Genomic DNA, 20,626 nt, shown 5'->3' on the forward strand with positions numbered 1-20,626 from the left:
TTTCGAACAGCTCCGTTGACGCACATTTCGGAACTCGAACGCCATAAACCCGGAAGTAAACGCTTCAGTTTTTGAACGTGCCTCAGAAGTCAAAACGGAAATGCAGCTTCCGTATTGAGATTTCCGTTTCAAGGCTTCCATTTTGAATTTTCGATTTTTGAACATTTCAGAACTCGAACAATCTTCCGGAATGAATCACATTAGAAAACCGAGGTAGCACTGTGCTCCCTCCACACTGTAAGACAGGGATAATCATAGCAGGCATAATGATAGCTACTTCTTGCAATGTGTTCAGAGACACAATTTTATTGTTTACTGTTTCATTTCCTAAGAAAACTGCCTCACAAGTGCTTTGGTTCTGAAACCGCAAAGGAAAGGTGTAATTCCCAGTACATAAGCACCCTTGGGTGGAACAAAATAATGAAGGAAATAGATGTGCAGATAAGTTATCACTGAGAGCAGGGTCCAGAGGACAGCAGCACAGAACTCCATGAATACCTGCAGCACACAGACAAGTCTCCGCTTCATGCCAAAATAATTAAGTGATTAATCCGCCTGTATGAATCAACCCTAGGAAAATATGGGAGAGAGGAAGGCTTCAGATGCCAGTGACAACTAATTAGAAACCCCAGAGGCAATATTTTTCAGGAAGGGGTAAATAAATATAATAAATATATTAGAAAGGTCTGGAATCTTGCATGGAATTGGAAGATACCCTAAGAGTCATCTAGTCCAACCCCCTGCAATGCAGGAATCTCATCTAAAGCATCCATTAACTGATGGCCATCCAACCTCTGCTTTAAAAGCTCTAATGAAGGAGAGTCCACCACTTTCCGAGGGAGTCCGATCTCTCAGCTCTCAAGTGTCAGAAAGCGCATTGGAATCTCTTTTAGACAGAGTCTCCTAATTTGATTCCATTGGTTTGGGTCCCACACTCTGGAGGAGCAGAAAACAAGCTCGCTTTCTTGACTTAAAACTCAATGACTGAAAAGGACAATAAAGGTGGGTTTGGATGTTTCCTTTGCAGGTGAAAGGCACTTATGGGGGATGATCAATACACATGGGAGCTTAGCCCAAGGCGAATTCTCTTCTGGACGCAGGTGGCGCTGTGGATTAAACCACAGAGCCTAGGGCTTGCTGATCAGAAGGTCGGCGGTTCGAATCCCTGCGACGGGCTGAGCTCCCGTGGCTCGGTCCCAGCTCCTGCCAACCTAGCAGTTCGAAAGCACATCAAAGTGCAAGTAGATAAATAGGTACCGCTACAGCGGGAAGGTAAACGGTGTTTCCGTGTGCTGCTCTGGTTCGCCAGAAGTGGCTTTGTCATGTTGGCCACATGACCTGGAAGCTGTACGCCGGCTCCCTCGACCAATAAAGCGTCCCTCGGCCAATAAACCCCAGAGTCGGTCACGACTGGACCTGATGGTCAGAGGTCCCTTTACCTTTACCTAATTCTGTTCTGCAAATGTCCCTTTATCAAGGACCCCAGTCAGGCATACTTCTGATTCCCCCCCCCCCCAAGCAGGCGAAAACATGAAAGACGGCTGGGGAATTAACAGGGGAGAAAGCCCAAGCATCCCACCCCACCACCAATTTTGATCTGCAAAGAACACTGCTCCATCACCCCATCGGCCTCCCCCCTAACAGCATTGTATTGGGATCCCTGTGTTTCCCCATAACATCTATTCCCACCATGCAGGCATATGGCCCAGACCCTACTGCCTGAGCCACAAACCACCTAGAGAACATTTGTTTGAGTTCTTCCAACCCAAGTTTAGTTTGGAATGCCTAATGTATACACTGGAGAAGAACAGTTGAGCCTCCGTCAAGGCAAGAGCAGCATAAGGAGGGCAACATCTGCGCCGTTCTATGCATTTGCGCCTTTCGGAAATAAGGTTGAGATCTCGGCCTTTCAAGCAACGGTCCCCTTTCTGATTTATTTATACAGGACCACTTAAAGTTACAGATGATGCCTTAGTAATTGCAGACATCAGAGAGAAAGCAAATGCCATCCGAGGGAGGTTTTGACATTCATCCCAAATTACCACTTCCTTTTGAGAGGGGGCCAGTGGATGTGGCATTAAATCAGGCCAGCTGCTAACAATATGGAGCCCAAGCCCGAGATGGATCAAGGGAACTATGCACATGCCACAAACCGGCTTAAAGGGTGGGATTGGGAGTGGGGGAGGGAAAAGAAACCCCTCTACATTAGTCAAGCTCTTACAGCCAAATGCGAAGACCCCTGTCGAACGACAGCTGCCGTGCGCCATTTTAAGAGCATCTCCCACATTACTTGCCAATCCCTCGCACATTAGTGGAATTACTTCGCAGAGTACAAGAGTGACTCACTTGCCTGTCCACTGTACATATAGCCAGGGCCACAGACAGCAGGGACAACGGAGAACACCATTTCATTTCCCTGTAATGGGAGGTTTTTAATGTTTTGATGTTTTATTGTGTTTCTATATGTGTTGGAAGCCGTCCAGAGTGGCTGTGGCAACCCAGCCAGATGGGCGAGGTATAAATAATAAAATTACTATTAAAAATTATTATTATTTAGTGGGTCTTTGTTTTTTTTAAAAAAAAAACATCCACACACACCAAGAGCTGGCACTGGATAAGGTTATCAAAGCGAGTGATAAAAACGCAGCCTTTTAAAATTAAGGGGAGCATCTGTTGATGTTAAATAAAATTGCATTTGGTTTCCAGTCTCCTGGCTTTGGTTCCCACTTCCTTGTACGGAAAAACAAAAGTCAGTCATACCTGCCTCAAAGCTCAAAGACACATTTAATCCACAGCCAAGGCTTTCAAGCAGAATTTAGCAGAGCCAGGATCTGAAGAGGTACTTTAAACATGCCCAAGGGCTAGGGGCAGGCCCCATGGGATCCTCGACTTCCCTCCCCTCCTTTGAACAACAGCACACAGTATCAGAATCTGCCACTGGAAGTCCCTCTCACTTTAATTTGCTGCATGACATGAAGGGAATCTGTTTGAGAAACCACAGGTGATGCTGAGATACTTGCATGGGTCTTTAGTTATTGCTCCATGGGCCTTTTTCTTAGCTGTAAAGGCCAGGTGCAGTTTTCCACAGAATCCAGGTATAATCCACATGCTGCAGACTTTCCACTGTCACGTAGCACAAGATCACAGCCTTGGTTTCAAAAGAGCACAATAAAATGTGCTTTTAGGGGAAAGGGGAGGGGTAATCTTTTGAAAATGTCATAGTGTTCACTGAGAGCAATTTCTCATCTTTAATTTTCCCAGTCCAAATACAGTGAAACCTCAGTTTTCCATAATAATCTTTATTTACTTTACATATTTACAGCCGAATACATTTCACTTATGTCAAGAAACCTCAGTTTTCAAGCATCTCGGAAGTCAAACGTTTCGGCTTTCGAATGCTGAAAACCCGGAAGTAACTAATTCAGTTTTTGAACGCTTTTCGGAAGCCAAACGTGCCACCATAGCTGCCAAGTTATCCCTTTTTTACAGGGATTTTCCCTTATGCTGAATAGGCTTCCTCGCGAGAAAAGTGAAAACTTGGCAGCTATGCGTGCCACGTGGCTTCCATATGGAGTTTTCCAGGAGTAAATGCTTCCAGAAATGCAGGCTTCGGTTTTTGAACATTTCGGAAGTCGAGCGGTCTTATGTTGGAAAACCGAGGTTCCACTGTATTAGGAGTGTGTTTTAGAAAGCAATCCAAGATGTGCGACTTGTTGTATTCCAAACTACATGTAAATCTGTTTGGCTCAAGTCAACACAGGTTGGTCAAATCAACCCAGGAGATGTGAAATTTCCTTGTTGACATGCATCTTAATCTGCAATTCAGGGAAGTGCGGGGGGACAGAATACCTTTTTATTTGGGGTGGTATTCAACTAAGTTTTATTCACAGCAGACCCTTGGAAATTAACAAAACTAACTTAGTCATGCTCATTCATTTCTGTGGGTCTTCTCTGTGTAAAACCTAAGGATCCAATGTTGCACACCCAGGGTCTTCCGTGGGCAAATAGAGGCCTTGAATCCAAGCAAAGAGAGTCCTGGACAGCTCATTGTGCTAGATCTTCGCCACAAGCCATGCAGTTCCGGGTTCAAACCTCCAGACTGTGCGACACATGAAAAGTGCTCCTTGAGAACCAAGGTTTCCTGTTATGCTAACAATGAGCAAGAGATTTGATTGGCTTCCTCCATCCTCCACTGTCTCCCCATTCTCCTGTACAGTACATGCAAGGGAACTTTAAAGCTCTCGTTTCTAATTTAGAACAAACAGCAGTTCTTCATTCAATTAAAGGGGGTGGGGGGCTGAAATCATGTTTGGTCTTGGTTTGAACAAACCAGAGTTTCCCCACATTCAAACATGATGGGGAACAGAAAATGGGAAACTCTGAACTTCCTCTGTTTGCACATGGGGGGGGGGGGGAAGGATTTGCCACAGCCTGTTCTAGCAGGAGGAAATCGTGGTTTTGCATTACTTCTGAACCAGGCCCCAGACAATCAAGAAGATCTCGGTCTCCATTGCAACACAGTTCTGCAAAGTGCAAGGAACTGTTGAATGAGCCAGCCACAGTGAGTTCCTAACATTTTTTTGTCAAAAAGATAATCTAAGAGATTACAATTCTGCAACTGTGCTCAAATTCCACTTGGGAGACCTGCGCAGAGATCGTGCAATTGTGAACATCTGGAATGCCTTGCTGGGATGTCTTTAGATGTTTGGCCTGGTTATTCACTCAATACCTGTTTTTCTTGTACAGCTTCATTTCCCAACAAGTTTGGATTCTTTAGCTGTTTAAAAAAGAGACAGGTTATTCAAGGCCACCTTATAAACCTGCCACAAGCACAGTTTCCTTGTCAGTGAAAGATGAGTATGAATTTTTTCACTGCTAAATCAAGTCACATATTCCTAAAGGAACCGTCTTTTGCCTGTCTCAGCATTTGAAGGATTTGCCTTTCAAATAATGGGGAATAAATCAGTACCTAACAAAAGAACTTTCAAATATTATATATGGCATGGTGATCTATATCCCTGAAGACAGGCTCTAATCGGATCATACAAAAAGCGTTCGGGCAGTATGGAGCAATGGGTAGTGTTGGACATAGAACTGGGACGACCTGCGTTCAGATCTCGGCGCACTGAATGCCCACGGCCAGTTATTAACTCTGCATACACACCATACATTTAAAGCACATTCTTTCCCACAAAGGAATCCCGGGAACTGCAATATACTGCTCACACAGCTACAATTCCCACCACCCTGAGCAAACCATAGTTCCCAGGATTCTTATCTAGGGTGTGTGTGCTTTAAATGTATCGTGTGGATGCAGCCTCACAATATTGTGGTGAAGATAAAATGTGTGTGTTTTGGGTGGGGGAGATCCATTTAAAGCTCCTTGGAGGAAGGGTGGCATTAAAAATGTAATACATGGCTTCCTCTACGCTCTAAATCTCACAAGATTCATGGGATATAATCAAGCACTAAAGAAATACACGTGGACCTGGAGAAAGATCTAGGTCAGGCACCCCCAAACTTCGGCCCTCCAGATGTTTTGGACTACAATTCCCATCATCCCTGACCACTGGTCCTGTTAGCTAGGGATCATGGGAGTTGTAGGCCAAAACATCTGGAGGGCCGCAGTTTGGGGATGCCTGGTCTAGGTCCTAGTAAATAATAAACACCCCTTTATTCTAAACTTCATGTACTGTGTGTGCTGCAGCGGAATCCCTTGTTTTAGCTCTCTGGCTTATGCAGGACTCCTGACCTGTTAGAGAAATTATTGATTAAGGGAATGCATTTATTTATTTAAATATTTTTAGATTGTCTTTTACATGGCATCCCCAGGCGGTGTTCAAAAAAAAAAACCACCCAAAGAAATAAAACAAATAAGCCAAATTCCACACTTCTTTTTACACCTGTGAACCTAACCTCATTCCTGAGAACATACTTTTACAGTCATACCTCATGTTGCGTCCGCTTCAGGTTACGTCTTTTCAAGTTGCACCCTGCGGCAACCCGGAAGTACCAGAACGGTTACTTCTGGGTTTGGCCGCACGGGCATGCGCAGAAGCGCTAAATCGTGTGTGTGCGCAGACGCAGCACTTCTGGATGCAAACGCTTCGAGTTGCGGACGTGCCTCCAGTACGGATTACGTCCACAACTCGAGGTTCCACTGTAATACTGGGGTCGCGGGTGGCGCTGTGGTCTAAACCACTGAGTCTCTTGGGCATGCCAATCAGAAGGTCGGCGGTTCGAATCCTCACAATGGGGTGAGCTCCCCTTGCTCTGTCCCAGCTCCTGCCAACCTAGCAGTTCGAAAGCATGCCAGTGCAAGTAGATAAATGTGGTGGAAAGGTAAACGCCGTTTCTGTGCGCTCTGGTTTCTGTCACAGTATTCCGTTGTGCCAGAAACGGTTTAGTCCTGCTGGCCACATGACCCGGAAAGCTGTCTGTGGACAAACGCCGGCTCCCTTGGCCTGAAAGCGAGATGACTGCCACAACCCCAGTCGCCTTTGACTGGACTTAACCATCCAGGGGTCCTTTACCTTACCTTACCTTTTAGTTTCATGAACACTTGCATTTTGGCATTGCCTGCCAGACTGCCTCACTTCCCCCCATTTGGCACTTTCTTGGCACTAGAAAAGCCAGAGAGATCTCACTGCCACAAGTGGGGCGGAAGCAGATAAACTTCGAAGGAGCTCTTTGTAGTTCTCCTTTGTAATAGCTAACACTCAGGAAGTCCACTCCTACAAAAGTTAGCAGAAATATCATCAAAAGTCCCTGAACAGGAAAATAAGGAAAGTTCCATTGTTGGATCTGTGTCTTCAGAGTTCAGAGAAACTTTGCTCAATGGTTCAGAGAAGAATTCAACTTTTCTGTTTTATAAAAAATATGCCTGGTCTCAGACCAAAATAAAATGCTAATAGATGCCTCATTCATACCTTAATAGCACAACAGCAGATTTATTTTCCAGAATAAAAAATATTTACTCTATACCTCTATACCTTTGTACCATCTTGTGTCCTGAGTGACTGTTTATTATCATGGCTAAATAGCCAGCGTGTGTCTTGAGGGGGATTTGAAGCTGGGTCTTTTCACTCGTAGTCCAACACTCTAACCACTGCACCACACTGCCTCTCACAGGACTTCAGCTTTGTATGACGTTCACTCATTTCTTTTCTGAAGCTGTGCTACGCATCCAGATGCTCTAGAATTTCACTAACCTGCCAAAGGCACTGCACTTTAAAGTAAAATTTAAGTCTGTTTTTTAAAAAACACTGCCATATGAATGAATATTTCCAATGTAATCACTCACTTCCCTGAAAGAATTAAGTGTTTCCAGTCAGTGACTCAAAAGGTAGACGACTGACACAGCAATAAATATTTTATCAGAGCTTTAATCTTCCTTCACCCTGACAAGGTGATTTATTTTGGAATTACATGCAGACAGGACGCAATTTATCACCTTAAAAATGTGCCACCACCCAATACTTTCATGTTCTACTCCCCAAGACATGTGGGTTTACACCATTTGCCACATGTGCTATCCACAGGGAACCCCATCTAGCGCCAAGCCCCATTGAAAAGGCTGAGAGATGTGTGCAAAAGAATTGTTGTGTGTGCCCCATTCATTTCAATGGGGCTTGCACAGGAGGGCCTTCCCCTCTGAATCTGTGCCCCAAGTTCGCACCGGGGCAGAATAAATATATACACTGTATTTCCTTATTTGTCCTGTAACATTCTTTCCTTTTCCTTGCCATGGATCTTTTCTTTCTTCTTTTTAAAGAGACTACCAGAGACCTTTTCAAAAATTGTGTTCCTTAAAACAGGGGTGAGATATTTGTGGATCTTCTAAATCAGTGTTTCCCAACCTTGTGCCTCCAGATGTTTTGGGACTACAACTCCCATCATCCCTAGCTAGCAAGACCAGTGGTCAGGAATGATGGGAATTGTAGTCCGAAAACAGCTGGAGGCACAAGGTTGGGAAACACTGTTCTAAATGTTGTTGGAGCCCCAGGCAGCATGGCCAAAGGTCAGGGGTGATGGGGATGGTAGCTCAATAACATAATGAGCGACACAAATTTCCCCATCCCTGCCTTAAATCTCAAAAGGAATCTCCCCCCCCCCTGTTTTACAATTTTTTAAAAAACGATCACAGCTCATTCTTTTATGAAGACCCCTTCCTGATGCTCCCTCACGTAGCCTGGTCTCCTTTTCTGCCCCATTCCCTACCAGTGATGGTTCAGGATTTTTTGGAGTGGGTGGGGTGTATAAGATGCCTTCAAAAGGCCTCCTCCCTCTGCACTGCAGTTGCCCGGTGGGGCTACCATCACACTGTGCATTTATAGCACTATGCCACTGCTTTAAAGTTTAAATATTCGTGGCTTCCTCAGAACAATCTGGGAAGGGCAATTCTCCAAAGGGTTTAGCAATCAATCCTTCTTCCTAGCAAACACTGTGAATTCCATCTTTGCGGGAGAATGAGGGTCTCCTCACAGCTCTCTGCAGCCTTAAAGACCTCAAGCTCCCAGAATTCCTTGGGGGATGCCTAGAACATTCAAAGTGGCATCATAGCACTTTAAATGTATGGTGTGAATGTGGCCCGAGTGGCTCTCACCAGTCCTTTGGGCTGCCCCCGCCTCCCTTCTGCACCTCCCTGGCAGACGCATGGCACAACATCACAGCATTTCCACCAATCCTGCAAGCGCCAGCTAACAAAGTGGTGTGAGGTCAAGGAAATAGTGAGCACTATGACATCAACATGACAAATGAACATCACTGGGGAGATGGAACTCTGCAGCTGATACACATTCACAGTAACGTATAGTTAAGCTCTCCAGCAGCAATCTTTAAGCAGTTTTTCAGCTGGAACTCGTGGGAACTCAGTTCCAGCACCTCTCAGGTAGGCACCATTGCCATTCTAAGAGAGCGAGGAAGGTGTTTATATAGTGAGTGTCAGCACCTCATTTCCTATAAAAATGTTGTTGTTGTTTAGTCGTTTAGTCGTGTCCGACTCTTCGTGACCCCATGGACCAGAGCATGCCAGGCACTCCTGTCTTCCACTGCCTCCCGCAGTTTGGTCAAACTCATGTTCGTAGCTTCGAGAACACTGTCCAACCATCTTGTCCTCTGTCGTCCCCTTCTCCTAGTGCCCTCAATCTTTCCCAACATCAGGGTCTTTTCCAAGGATTCTTCTCTTCTCATGAGGTGGCCAAAGTATTGGAGCCTCAGCTTCACGATCTGTCCTTCCAGGGAGCACTCAGGGCTGATTTCCTTAAGAATGGATAGGTTTGATCTTCTAGCAGTCCATGGGACTCTCAAGAGTCTCCTCCAGCACCATAATTCAAAAGCATCAATTCTTCGGCGATCAGCCTTCTTTATGGTCCAGCTCTCACTTCCATACATCACTACTGGGAAAACCATAGCTTTAACTATACGGACCTTTGTCGGCAAGGTGATGTCTCTGCTTTTTAAGATGCTGTCTAGGTTTGTCATTGCTTTTCTCCCAAGAAGCAGGCGTCTTTTAATTTCGTGACTGCTGTCACCATCTGCAGTGATTAAGGAGCCCAAGAAAGTAAAATCTCTCACTGCCTCCATTTCTTCCCCTTCTATTTGCCAGGAGGTGATGGGACCGGTGGCCATGATCTTGGTTTTTTTGATGTTGAGCTTCAGACCATATTTTGCGCTCTCCTCTTTCACCCTCATTAAAAGGTTCTTTAATTCCTCCTCGCTTTCTGCCATCAAGGTTGTGTCATCTGCATATCTGAGGTTGTTGATATTTCTTCCGGCAATCTTAATAAAATAGCACTGTGTAAAACACTCAGGCTATAATCCATTGAATTCTGTAGGATTTAACCCCAGGTATTCTGGGTGGACAAGGTTAGGACTGCACTGTTAGCTAGCTTCTTTAAAGAAATACACAAATGTAGTGGTGGGTGCCACTACCGAGAAGGCCCTCTGCCTGGTTCCCTGTAACTTGGCTTCTCGTAGCGAGGGAACCGCCAGAAGACCCTCGGCGCTAGATCTCAGTGTCCGGGCAAAACGATGGGACTGGAGACGCTCCTTCAGGTATACTGGACCGAGGCCGTTTAGGGCTTTAAAGGTCAACACCAACACTTTGAATTGTGCTCAGAAACGTACTGGGAGCCAATGTAGGTCTTTCAGTGTTATGTGGTCTCGGCAGCCGCTCCCAGTCACCAGTCTAGCTGCCGCATTCTGGGTTAGTTGTAGTTTCCGGGTCACCTTCAAAGGTAGCCCCACGTAGAGCGCATTGCAGTAGTCCAAGCGAGAGATAACTAGAGCATGCACCACTCTGGCAAGACAGTCTCAGGCAGGCAGGTAGGGACTCGGCCTGCGTACCAGATGGAGCTGATAAACAGCTGCCCTGGACACAGAATTGACCTGTGCCTCCATGGACAGCTGTGAGTCCAGAATGACTCCCAGGCTGCGCACCTGGTCCTTCAGGGGGAAAGTTACCCCATTCAGGACCAGGGAGTCCTCCACACCCACCCACCTCCTGTCCCCCACAAACAGTACTTCTGTCTTGTCAGGATTCAATCTCAATCTGTTAGCCGCCATCCATCCTCCAACCGCCTCCAGACACTCACACAGGACCTTCACCGCCTTCACTGGTTCTGATCTGAAAGAGAGGTAGAGCTGGGTATCATCCGCATACTGATGAACACCCAGCCCAAACCCCCTGATGATCTCTCCCAGCGGCTGCATATAGATGTTAAAAAACAGGAGGGAGAGTACAGAGCCCTGAGGCACCCCACAAGTGAGAGCCCAGGGGTCTGAACACTCATCCCCCACCACCACTTTCTGAACACTGCCCAGGAGGAAGGAGCGGAACCACTGTATGACAGTGCCCCCAGCTCCCAACCCCTCTAGACGGTCCAGAAGGATGTTATGGTCGAAGGTGTCAAAAGCCGCTGAGAGATCCAGCAGAACTAGGAAACAGCTCTCACCTTTGTTCCTAGCTCGCCGGAGATCATCAACCAACGCGACCAAGGCAGTTTCAGTCCCATGATGAGGCCTGAATCCCGACTGGAAGGGATTGACCTGCCTTGCAGGATTGTTGGACGTAATTGCTGCATGTGTACGGCTTTGGGCACTAAAGTGCAATGCAAGGTAAAACGTAAAGGACCCCTGGACGGCTAAGTCCAGTCAAATGCGACTATGGGGTTGCGGCACTCATCTCGCTTTCAGGCCAAGGGAGCCGACGTTTGTCCACAGACAGCTTTCCGGGTCATGTGGCCAGCATGACTAAACTGCTTCTGTTGCACGGAACACCGTGACGAGTACCAGAGCGCACAGAAACGGCGTTTACCTTCCCACCACAGCGGTACCTATTTATCTACTTGCACTGGCATGCTTTCGAACTGCTAGGTTGGCAGGAGCTGGGACCGAGCAATGGGAGCTCACCCCGTCGCAGGGATTTGAACCGCCAACCTTCTGATCGGCAAACCCAAGAGGCTCAGTGGTTTAGACCACAGCGCCACCTGTGCAATGTACCGCAAGTGCTAACTAGTAGTGGTAGTAGTAACAGCAGCAATAATAAATTTATTACCACCCACCACTGTTAGTGAATAAAAAGTCACTGCTATAGTGTGAGGCCACCCAAAAGGGATTAGAACTACGTACACAAGATCAGAAGCTTTTTAAACTACAGGAACCTTCCCACACCCCTTTGCCTGTTGTGAAACCTCTCGGCATCAGCCAAGCCACAGAGTCCCCTGCATATGGCAAGAGGATCCTGGGGCAAGCTCTAGCATGAACCCCACTGTTACCCCATATAAACCAAAAGAGCATCCCAGAACACACCCAACACTTCCGCATGTCAGAAGAATGTTAATGGCTACCAGCCTGTTGCTCCAGCAGTTTCCCCAGTTTGCTCCAGTAGGGCTAGCTAGCTAGCTTCTGGGCACACGCTTCGGGATTCTAGGTTTTCAGTTTTCATGCCCTATATCACCCTTCCCCCCATGTTACTACAACTCTCAGCAGTCCTAGCCGGCCGCATCCCTGTCAATGATCTGGGCTCAGTGTCTCCCAGCAAAGGCTTGCCCCTCCATTGCCTGCAACCTTCCACTGAGGACTGGCTTTGAAATTCTTTAACAGCTCAAACAGCACTGGCATTAACTTCAAGCAGGGCCTCTTCCGTAGTGGGCTCTGCAATTAAGATAATGTAGCAACCCAGCAAGTGTTATTTCCAGTGCTGGAGTTGAGAGTTTCCACCATTGCAGGATGATGATCTGATATTCAAATTCCAGTCGGATTCCCTTCCATTAATTTCAGGCAGGGAAACAATTAATTACCAGCAGGATGTGTAACTCTTGTGCAAGCTAGCTAGAAAGGAAATGCATATCCAAATGTGGATCCCACTGAAAGCAGGAGCTTCCATGTTCAGGACGACACTGGCTTTCCAGCTGCAATTTCTAAAGGAAAGGGTATCCGAGATACTCTACGGAGTTTCCTAGATACCTGATGGGAGAGGACAAAAAGAGCAGAAAGCTCCCCAAAAATAAAGGGCCAGATTTTGCACATCTGATACACTGCAGCTGCTGGGGCAGATGTAAATTGGGAAGCTTTAATAAATAAAATGCATGCTAATATTTTCACCAAGGAACTCTGGAAAGCCTTCTGTAGACCATGACTTCAACCACGCACAAAACACTGTGTTATAGATTAGATCTATTTCCCTCGACCAGAAATGGGGAGCCACCAGCACTCCAGATGTTTTTGGAGTCCCAGCCAAGATGCCCAATGGCCAAGGGTGATGGCAGCTGGAATCCAGTAACATCTGGAAGGTGATAGGTTCCCTGTTTCTGCCCTGGACAAAAGCCACAAATTATAAAACTACTTGGCTCTCTTTCCACATCAGCAGTACCGTATTCACAGCTCCAGAAAGGATCTGCATCTTCACCTCCAGGCCAGTTTTGGACATTGCTGTCCTAGACCTATAGGCGATTGCAACATTCGGTAAACATGTAGAAATACTTCTGAACAAAGCAGATGCTTTCTGCTTATGCCTCTAGCGTTTGCTTGCTTTGATATTATACCTGCCCGCTGCAAGAGCTCAGCAACATAAATATGTTGCAACCGATAACAGTCCTTTCAACTTTGATCTCTGCCTTACCTCTACAGCAGAGTTTCTTCCTCTATTTACGCATATTTCTATCAAACTTATCGCCGTCTGCTTCTCCCTGCTTTTTTTTTATCTGGTCTGACCCCCAAACCTCCACGATTGCTGGATACAATTAAGCGATCGTGTGCGCACAGTCCAAATATTTACACCTACTTCGGCCTTCTGAAAACATGTGTGCACATGTTTGTCCCACCCCACCCCCAAAAAACAGAGCAATGTAAAATGATTGGGGAGGAGGTGGCAGGGTATGAGCCACATAAGCTCAGTGCTTGAGCAGATGCTTTGTGTCAAGCATAGGCAAACTCGGCCCGCCCTCCAGATGTTTTGGGACTACAATTCCCATCATCCCAATCTTATTCAACATCTTTATCAATGACTTAGATGATGGGCTTGAGGGCATCCTGAGCAAGTTTGCAGACGACACCAAATTGGGAGGGGTGGCTAATACCCCAGGGGACAGGATCACACTTCAAAATGACCTTAACAGATTAGACAACTGGGCCAAAGCAAACAAGATGAATTTTAACAAGGAGAAATGTAAGGTACTACACTTGGGCAAAAAAAAAATGAAAGGCACAAATACAGGATGGGTGACACCTGGCTTGAGAGCAGTACATGTGAAAAGGATCTAGGAGTCTTGGTAGACCACAAACTTGACATGAGTCAGCAGTGTGATGCAGCAGCTAAAAAAGCCAAGGCAATTCTGGGCTGCATCAATAGGAGTATAGCATCTAGATCAAGGGAAGTAATAGTACCACTGTATTCTGCTCTGGTCAGACCTCACCTGGAGTACTGTGTCCAGTTCTGGGCACCACAGTTCAAGAAGGATACTGACAAGCTGGAACGTGTCCAGAAGAGGGCAACCAAAATGGTCAAAGGCCTGGAAACGATGCCTTATGAGGAACGGCTTAGGGAGCTGGGTATGTTTAGCCTGGAGAAGAGAAGGTTAAGGGGTGATATGATAGCCATGTTCAAATATATGAAAGGATGTCATATGGAGGAGGGAGAAAGATTGTTTTCTGCTGCTCCAGAGAAGCGGACACGGAGCAATGGATTCAAACTTCAAGAAAGAAGATTCCACCTAAACATTAGGAAGAACTTCCTGACAGTAAGAGCTGTTCGGCAGTGGAATTTGCTACCAAGGAGTGTGGTGGAGTCTCCTTCTTTGGAGGTCTTTAAGCAGAGGCTTGACAGCCATATGTCAAGAATGCTTTGATGGTGTTTCCTGCTTGGCAGGGGGTTGGACTGGATGGCCCTTGTGGTCTCTTCCAACTCTATGATTCTATGATTCTATTATTCATCCCTAGCTAAAAGTACCAGTGGTCAGGGATGATGGGAGTTGTAGTCCCAAAACGTCTGGACGGCAGAGTTTGCCTATGCCTGCTTTGTATGCAGAAAGACCCGGATTCAATCTCCTACGGAAGGATCTCGAGGGAAACCTTGCAGGCAACTCTAGAAATGCTGTCAGTCGCAGCACTGAGCATCAGGTGCCATGTGCAGATACAGGAGCAAGCAATACATTATTCTCCATTCACAGAGGATGGTGGTAAAAGGTCCAGCAAACCCAGAGGTAGAAAGCACAGAGGATGCCTACGTAGGAACAAAGAGAGTTTAAGAGAAGACATTGCAACACCATTATACAAAACTATGGTGCGACAGTTCTGGTCACCTCCCCTTCAAAATGATATTGTAGAGTTGGAAAAGGTTCAGAAAAGGGGATGGAGCAACACCCCTAAGAGGAAAGGTTGAAGTGTTAGGGACGTTTTCCTTTAGAAGAAAAGGTGAGTAAGAAACGACACGATAAAAGTTTATAATTCTATGTATGGCCTGCAGAAAGTAGGCAGAGAAAGGTTCTTGTCCTTCTCTTGTAACGCTGGTCATTGTGAACATCCAATAAAACTGAACGTTGGAAGATTCGGGGCAAATAAAAGAAAGGACTTCTTCATGCACCTATGGAACTCACTGCCACAGGAGGCAGTGGTGGCCACCAACTTGGATGGCTTTTTGAAAAGAATTCATGGAGGCTGTCAATGGCTACCGGTACTAGCCATGATGGGCTATTCTCTGCCTCTATGAACAGAGGCTGTAATGCTTCTGAAGACCACTTGCTGGAAATTGCAGGAGGGGAGAGAGCTCTTTTGTTTAGGTCAGGTATCCCCCAAACTTTGGCCCTCCAGATGTTTTGGACTACAATTCCCATCTTCCCCGACCACTGGTCCTGTTAGCTAGGGATCATGGGAGTTGTAGGCCAAAACATCTGGATGGCCGCAGTTTGGGGATGCCTGGTTTAGGTCCTGCTTTCCCAAAAGCATCTGGGTGGCCACTGTGAGAACAGGATGCTGGACTAGATGAGCCACTGGCCTGATCCAGCAAGATCTTCTTATGTTCGAAGGACCTCAGAGGTACACTGGAAATGTTCTGTTTAGCCCAATGCATTTCGAGGCTCATGACTCTGAAAGGGAAATTAAATGCAACCCATTTAACAAATCCAAAACTCCTAACACTCCTAAACACCAAAACTCCTAAAGTTACATGCACCATAAGAAATGAACATCAAAAACTGAAGTGCCAACATATCTGTGTTTATTAGATATGAGTTATTGATGCCAACTGATTTTTTATATTATTTTACTTTTAGAGAGTCCTTGAAGAAGGGTTGTAAGAGTGTCGTCTTCTTCATCAACATGGCTGCCCAACCCTGTGCATGAACTGTGGTGGGTCATAGGACTTCCCCAGAATCCTTTGCAACACAGCAGACATGCAACAGTTCCTCAGCAGATAAGTCAATGTGGAAAGGGTTTCCCTGAAGGCACAACATATGTTTCTCAAAGAAATAAATGTCAAAAGGGAATTAAGAGACCCTTGCCTAAAGCTGCTCTTTGGATCCTGCTCAAGCAGTGATGAAACCGTCCATTACTTCAGATTGTTTCAGATTTATCTGCATGATTATCACCTTTAGAAGTGATCTGAATCATCAGGGCCAACAGGCCACGAAACTCCCTCTCCTGGGATATAAGCATGTTTTGAAAACTTCAGATTTGAACCTCAAAAGTGCAGGGCTGGGGCTGTAAACACTCCTTTTCAAATATGCCTCTGATTCTAAAGTTTTCCTTAAACGGCAAGAGATTACATGTGCCAGTTTGCCATTAATACCCAAACCGATTAAATCATTTCTCTCTTACGTTTGCTGGCACAGAAATTATACACAATCATGCGACAGCAGACCTACCCTTAAAATGCCTGGATGCTCACACCTTTTTTTAAAAAAACAAAACAAAAACCCTTAACAGAGAGCATCAGTACTAACTCAAGCAGTTAGAAATACTTTGCATATGACTCAGGTTATTGCTGTACAAACAAGCCCTATTTCCTTAGTGCTTTATCTGAGGAATTAAAATGTCTTTTCTCTTTTACAGATCTGAAAACACAAGCACTATCTGTTGCATGCCCTTGACACAATTGCAGGGAGTCATGCTGGCTTTCAGTTGGCCAGATATAAAAAGCAGCTGAGTCACGGGGCAATTTGTCCTGCTACACAGAAAAGGCCTAAGAATCACTGGCCATCATACACCATTCTCCTTCACCCTTCATGTCCCCAAGACCGTCTTAAGAGTTGACCAGAGTAACCCTAGGATCTCACGCTCTGTGTGGTCGAAAAGTTCTGAATTCAGACCTATCCAATCACAGTGGGAAGGAAGACAAAACCGGCAACAACTGTAATTTACCCATCAGAAAACTAGAACAGTCGCTCAAAGACCTGCTAAGCCTGAAATGTCTAGGTCTGGTTCCCAAGCTGAGCTTCAGCACCTTCCTGAAAGAAATGCCACTTAGAAGCTCTGCTGTTAACATGGGTCCTCCGGAAAAGAGAGAGAGGGGAGACAAATTGTTGAAGTGCTCTCTTTTGCTTAAGGGATGCAGGCAGTGCCTAAGCCAGAGGAGGGGTGGGGTCAATAAACAAGCCACACATGTATGCACACACTACACAATCAAGTTTCTAGATTTGACAGCTGTGTAATAGGTGCTGGAGCTGGAAGTGGGTGGGTGTAACAGACTTGATAACCAGCACCTACTTTAAGAAAGTGTGCTTGCGAGAAAACTGACATCTCTGCTATGAATGCTCCACCTTCTCTCACTTGGAAAGAAAGCTAAGAACAATAAAGGAAACTAGTCCCAATGCTCAAAAATGGCCAGTGCTAACTGAGCAGCTATTCCTCACCAATTATGATTGTTTGAATTGTATTTGTTGAAAATACATATATTTAAAAATACATATATTTAAAAATACATATATTTAAAAATACATATATTTAAAAACAGATCCTTAAATACAGAAGTCTCTCTTCCAGCACAAAGACAACAACAACAGCCGCCTGCCTAATGCACACTGCTTCACAGAACTGACATGTGCAAATAGGGGAGTTTAGCTGGGCGACCCAGCATTGGAGATAGCGGATAGTATGCTAGACCTGGGCAGGCAAGGCTATGGCTACAAATCCTGACTCAGCCATGAGCTTGCAGGATGGGCCTGGGAAAAAGTCACCACCTCTCTGCCTAAGCTACCCAACAGCAATTGTGAGGATCACTTGGGACAAACCATGTCAGTTCCTTCAGGAAAGAGGGTTACTAGACTGATAAAATACAGAAACAGATTATTTCCCTGTCTGTTCTACACAAAAAGCTTCAAGTAAACCTCACCAAGCTGAGCCCCTTCTTTCAGCAAGTTGGGGGTCTTTCTATGCTCAAAAGCCACAATAGGTTATTGGTGTTGTAACTGGTCTGTCTGTCATAAGCAGAGAGTCTCTGAATGCATTCCCTACCACGTTAATCCTCTGTTCACCCCTGTCTGGTCAGTATCACTTTTATGTTCCAGAGTGTGCCTCCATGCCACTGACACTAGGTAAGAGGGCAGCAGTGAGATGCAGATGCACAGTGCTGGTTCACACAAGCATCCCAATCATCTGATGAAAGCCCAACAAGGGGGGCGGATTTACACATAGAAATGGGCACCGAACAGAGTTATCACCACGGAATGGTTCCTTCACATCACCTCAAATGTTCTGCTTTTCAACAAGAGGTCTCCCATTCAGCTGTCATGCAAGAGCAGGGTCAGGTAGCAAGTCCCCCTATGACTATGCATGTGTGAATGAGCCATCACTAAACACACCACCCCAGATGGAAGAAGGGGTACCAACTTGAATAAAATATGCGGGAGGGGAGATGCCCTGCATAATCGACCACATGACACGGCACACACACTATTTGAATGGCAATGCCCATCAACTTGGGGGAAGGCTCAAATATTTTATTGGGGTGGCGGCGAAGGCACCTCCGGCCCCTAGGAGTTGTTGGTTCCTAAGGACGGACGCTTCCGGGTCACGGTCATCTCGCTCCCCATTAAGCCCGTTCCCACATTCACCTGCCAATCAACAAGCGCACCACGATCGGGGAAGGAATGCACGTGTGAATCAGCGCCAGGTGCGGAGAAATCAAGCGCCACTACCCTCGCGAACCAGGCAGACGGGTTTCCACCAGGCTGACAAGCTCACTTACTTTCTCCTTCTTGGTGCCGGAGCCGCCACTGCCGCCGCCCCCTTCCGCTTGCTCGGGGCACTTGTTGAGCTTCTTGTGGCCGCTTCCCGACGGGCTCCAGGTGACGGGGGATCCGCCGCTGCCGCTGCCCTTGCCGCCCTCGCCGCTTTCGATCTTGATCAGCCGGTGCTTGGGCGAGATGTACTTGACGGCGGCGTCGGGCGGCGTGGCCGCTCGCCGCTCGCTGTGGCTGCGGAAGAGCTGCGGCGAAGCGGACGCCACGGCCGGGTTGCTGCTGGTGGTGCCGCCGCTCCCGCCGCCCTCTCCGCCGCAGCACGACGCCGACGAGAAGGGCTTGGGGCCGGCGGCTGGCGGCTCCACCAGCAGCTCCTCCGGCGCGCAGTACTCGGCCCGGCAGAGCGCCCTCAGCTTACGCAGCGACGAGCCGGGCCCGCTGTAGGGGTCCTCGAAGTCGCGCTCCTTTTGCGCGCGGTAGGCGAGCAGCAGGTCGCTGGTGTCGTGGCGCGGGAAACACGGCGACGTGTGGTGGTGGCTGTGTTGGTGGCTGTTGTGGTGGCGATGGTGGTTGTGGTGCCCTGCGCCGCCCGCGCCCGCCGTGCCGTTGCGCTTGTCCCGGTAGTCCGGCCTCGGCGGCTGCGGTGGGCTCTTGGTCTTGTTGTTGCCCAGGCTGAAGTACTTATTAAGCCATTTGGCCATGGCGACAAGGGGACACCATGGAGACACCTCGGAAACCGGTCGCCGCTCAGGGCTGCGCGCCGCCGCTGCTGCCTCTCTCCGGCTCGGGCTGCGCTCCCTCCATGGGAAGCCGGCGCCACAGCTCCGCCGCCCGCGCCACAAACTTTTCCTCGGCGCGCTCCCCGTGCGCGCCGGGGAAAGCGCCTTGGGTCCTCCTGCCCGAGCTCCGGCTCGCTCTCGGCTCGTCTCCCAGGCGCCGCTCACCCAGCCGCCGCGGAACTTTGCCGAGTTGCCACAGCGGGGGCCTGACGCACGCAGGCGCGGCTCCGCCTTTGCCGCCCGGCCGCCCTGCCCTCCGCGCCGGGGCTGCCCGCGACTCTCTCTTCGCCTTCGCCGCCGTCGCCTGGCGCTCTCTGTCTCTCTCCCTCGCGCGCGCACGGCGCTCGCTTGCTGCAGCTTGGGCTGCGCTCAGCGCGCACCGGCGGCTGGGAGGTGCCTCTTGCACCGAGAGCCACCCCCCTTCTTCGTGGCGGCGAGGGGAAGAGGCCGGACCAATGAGCTGCCTGGCTGGGTGCGCTTTTTCGCCAGCCAGTGGATTTGCTTCGTTGCTGTTGGAAGGGATTTCCACCACCTCCCTGCCGAAAGGCTGTTGTCCACCCGCTGCCACTGCAGGTCTCCGGGATCTCTCTCGCTCTCTCCGAGATGGAATGTAAACCTGCCGTTTTGGCAGTTGCTATATTCAGATGAACAATTTATTTCCCGGGATCGAACTTGAAGAAGTTGGCTGTATACAACACTGATTGGCTAGCATCTGTGGTCACCAAAACCTCTGCCCAGACCCACAGAGTAGCCTTGCTATTTTTTTTTTTTTAAAAAAGCTAAAACAATGGAAGAAAAATTCCTTAAAGCGATATTCTATTAAAAATATATTTTAAAGGCAGACAGTCTGCTTTGAATAATTCTTGGTTAGGTGAGGTAGATGCGGAAATAAACAGCATTGGAATCACTGATGAGTATCAGTGCACTTTAAGCAGGAAGGGGTCAGGGCAGGCTTTCTCAAACTCCGCCCGCCAGATGTTTTGAGACTACTATTCCCATCATCCCCGACCACCGGTCCTGCTTGCTAGGGATCATGGGAGTTGTAGGCCAAAAACATATGGAGGGTCGAGTTTGAGGAAGCCTGTGTTAGGGAGAGCCCTACCCATACTGTACTTCTTATTTGGTGATCACTCGTAGCTGAGTAAGACTGTCTTCCATAAACACAGTTTT

The 20,626-nt window shown here is 47.5% G+C and overlaps 1 protein-coding gene across 1 annotated transcript in view; it reads right to left on the reverse strand.

The window, feature by feature from the left end:
• SHB (SH2 domain containing adaptor protein B) overlaps nucleotides 1-19,801 on the reverse strand; it is a 145,972-nt gene extending 126,171 nt beyond the window's left edge. The window contains exon 1 of the mRNA XM_035097025.2: nucleotides 18,683-19,801. Within this exon, the coding sequence (XP_034952916.1) occupies nucleotides 18,683-19,378 (696 nt within the window). The 5' untranslated portion in view covers nucleotides 19,379-19,801. The remainder of the gene's footprint in view (nucleotides 1-18,682) is intronic.
• Nucleotides 19,802-20,626: the final 825 nt, after the last annotated feature.

This window comes from Zootoca vivipara, chromosome 16 (genome assembly GCF_963506605.1).
Source record: "Zootoca vivipara chromosome 16, rZooViv1.1, whole genome shotgun sequence".
Classification (NCBI taxonomy): Eukaryota; Metazoa; Chordata; class Lepidosauria; order Squamata; family Lacertidae; genus Zootoca; species Zootoca vivipara.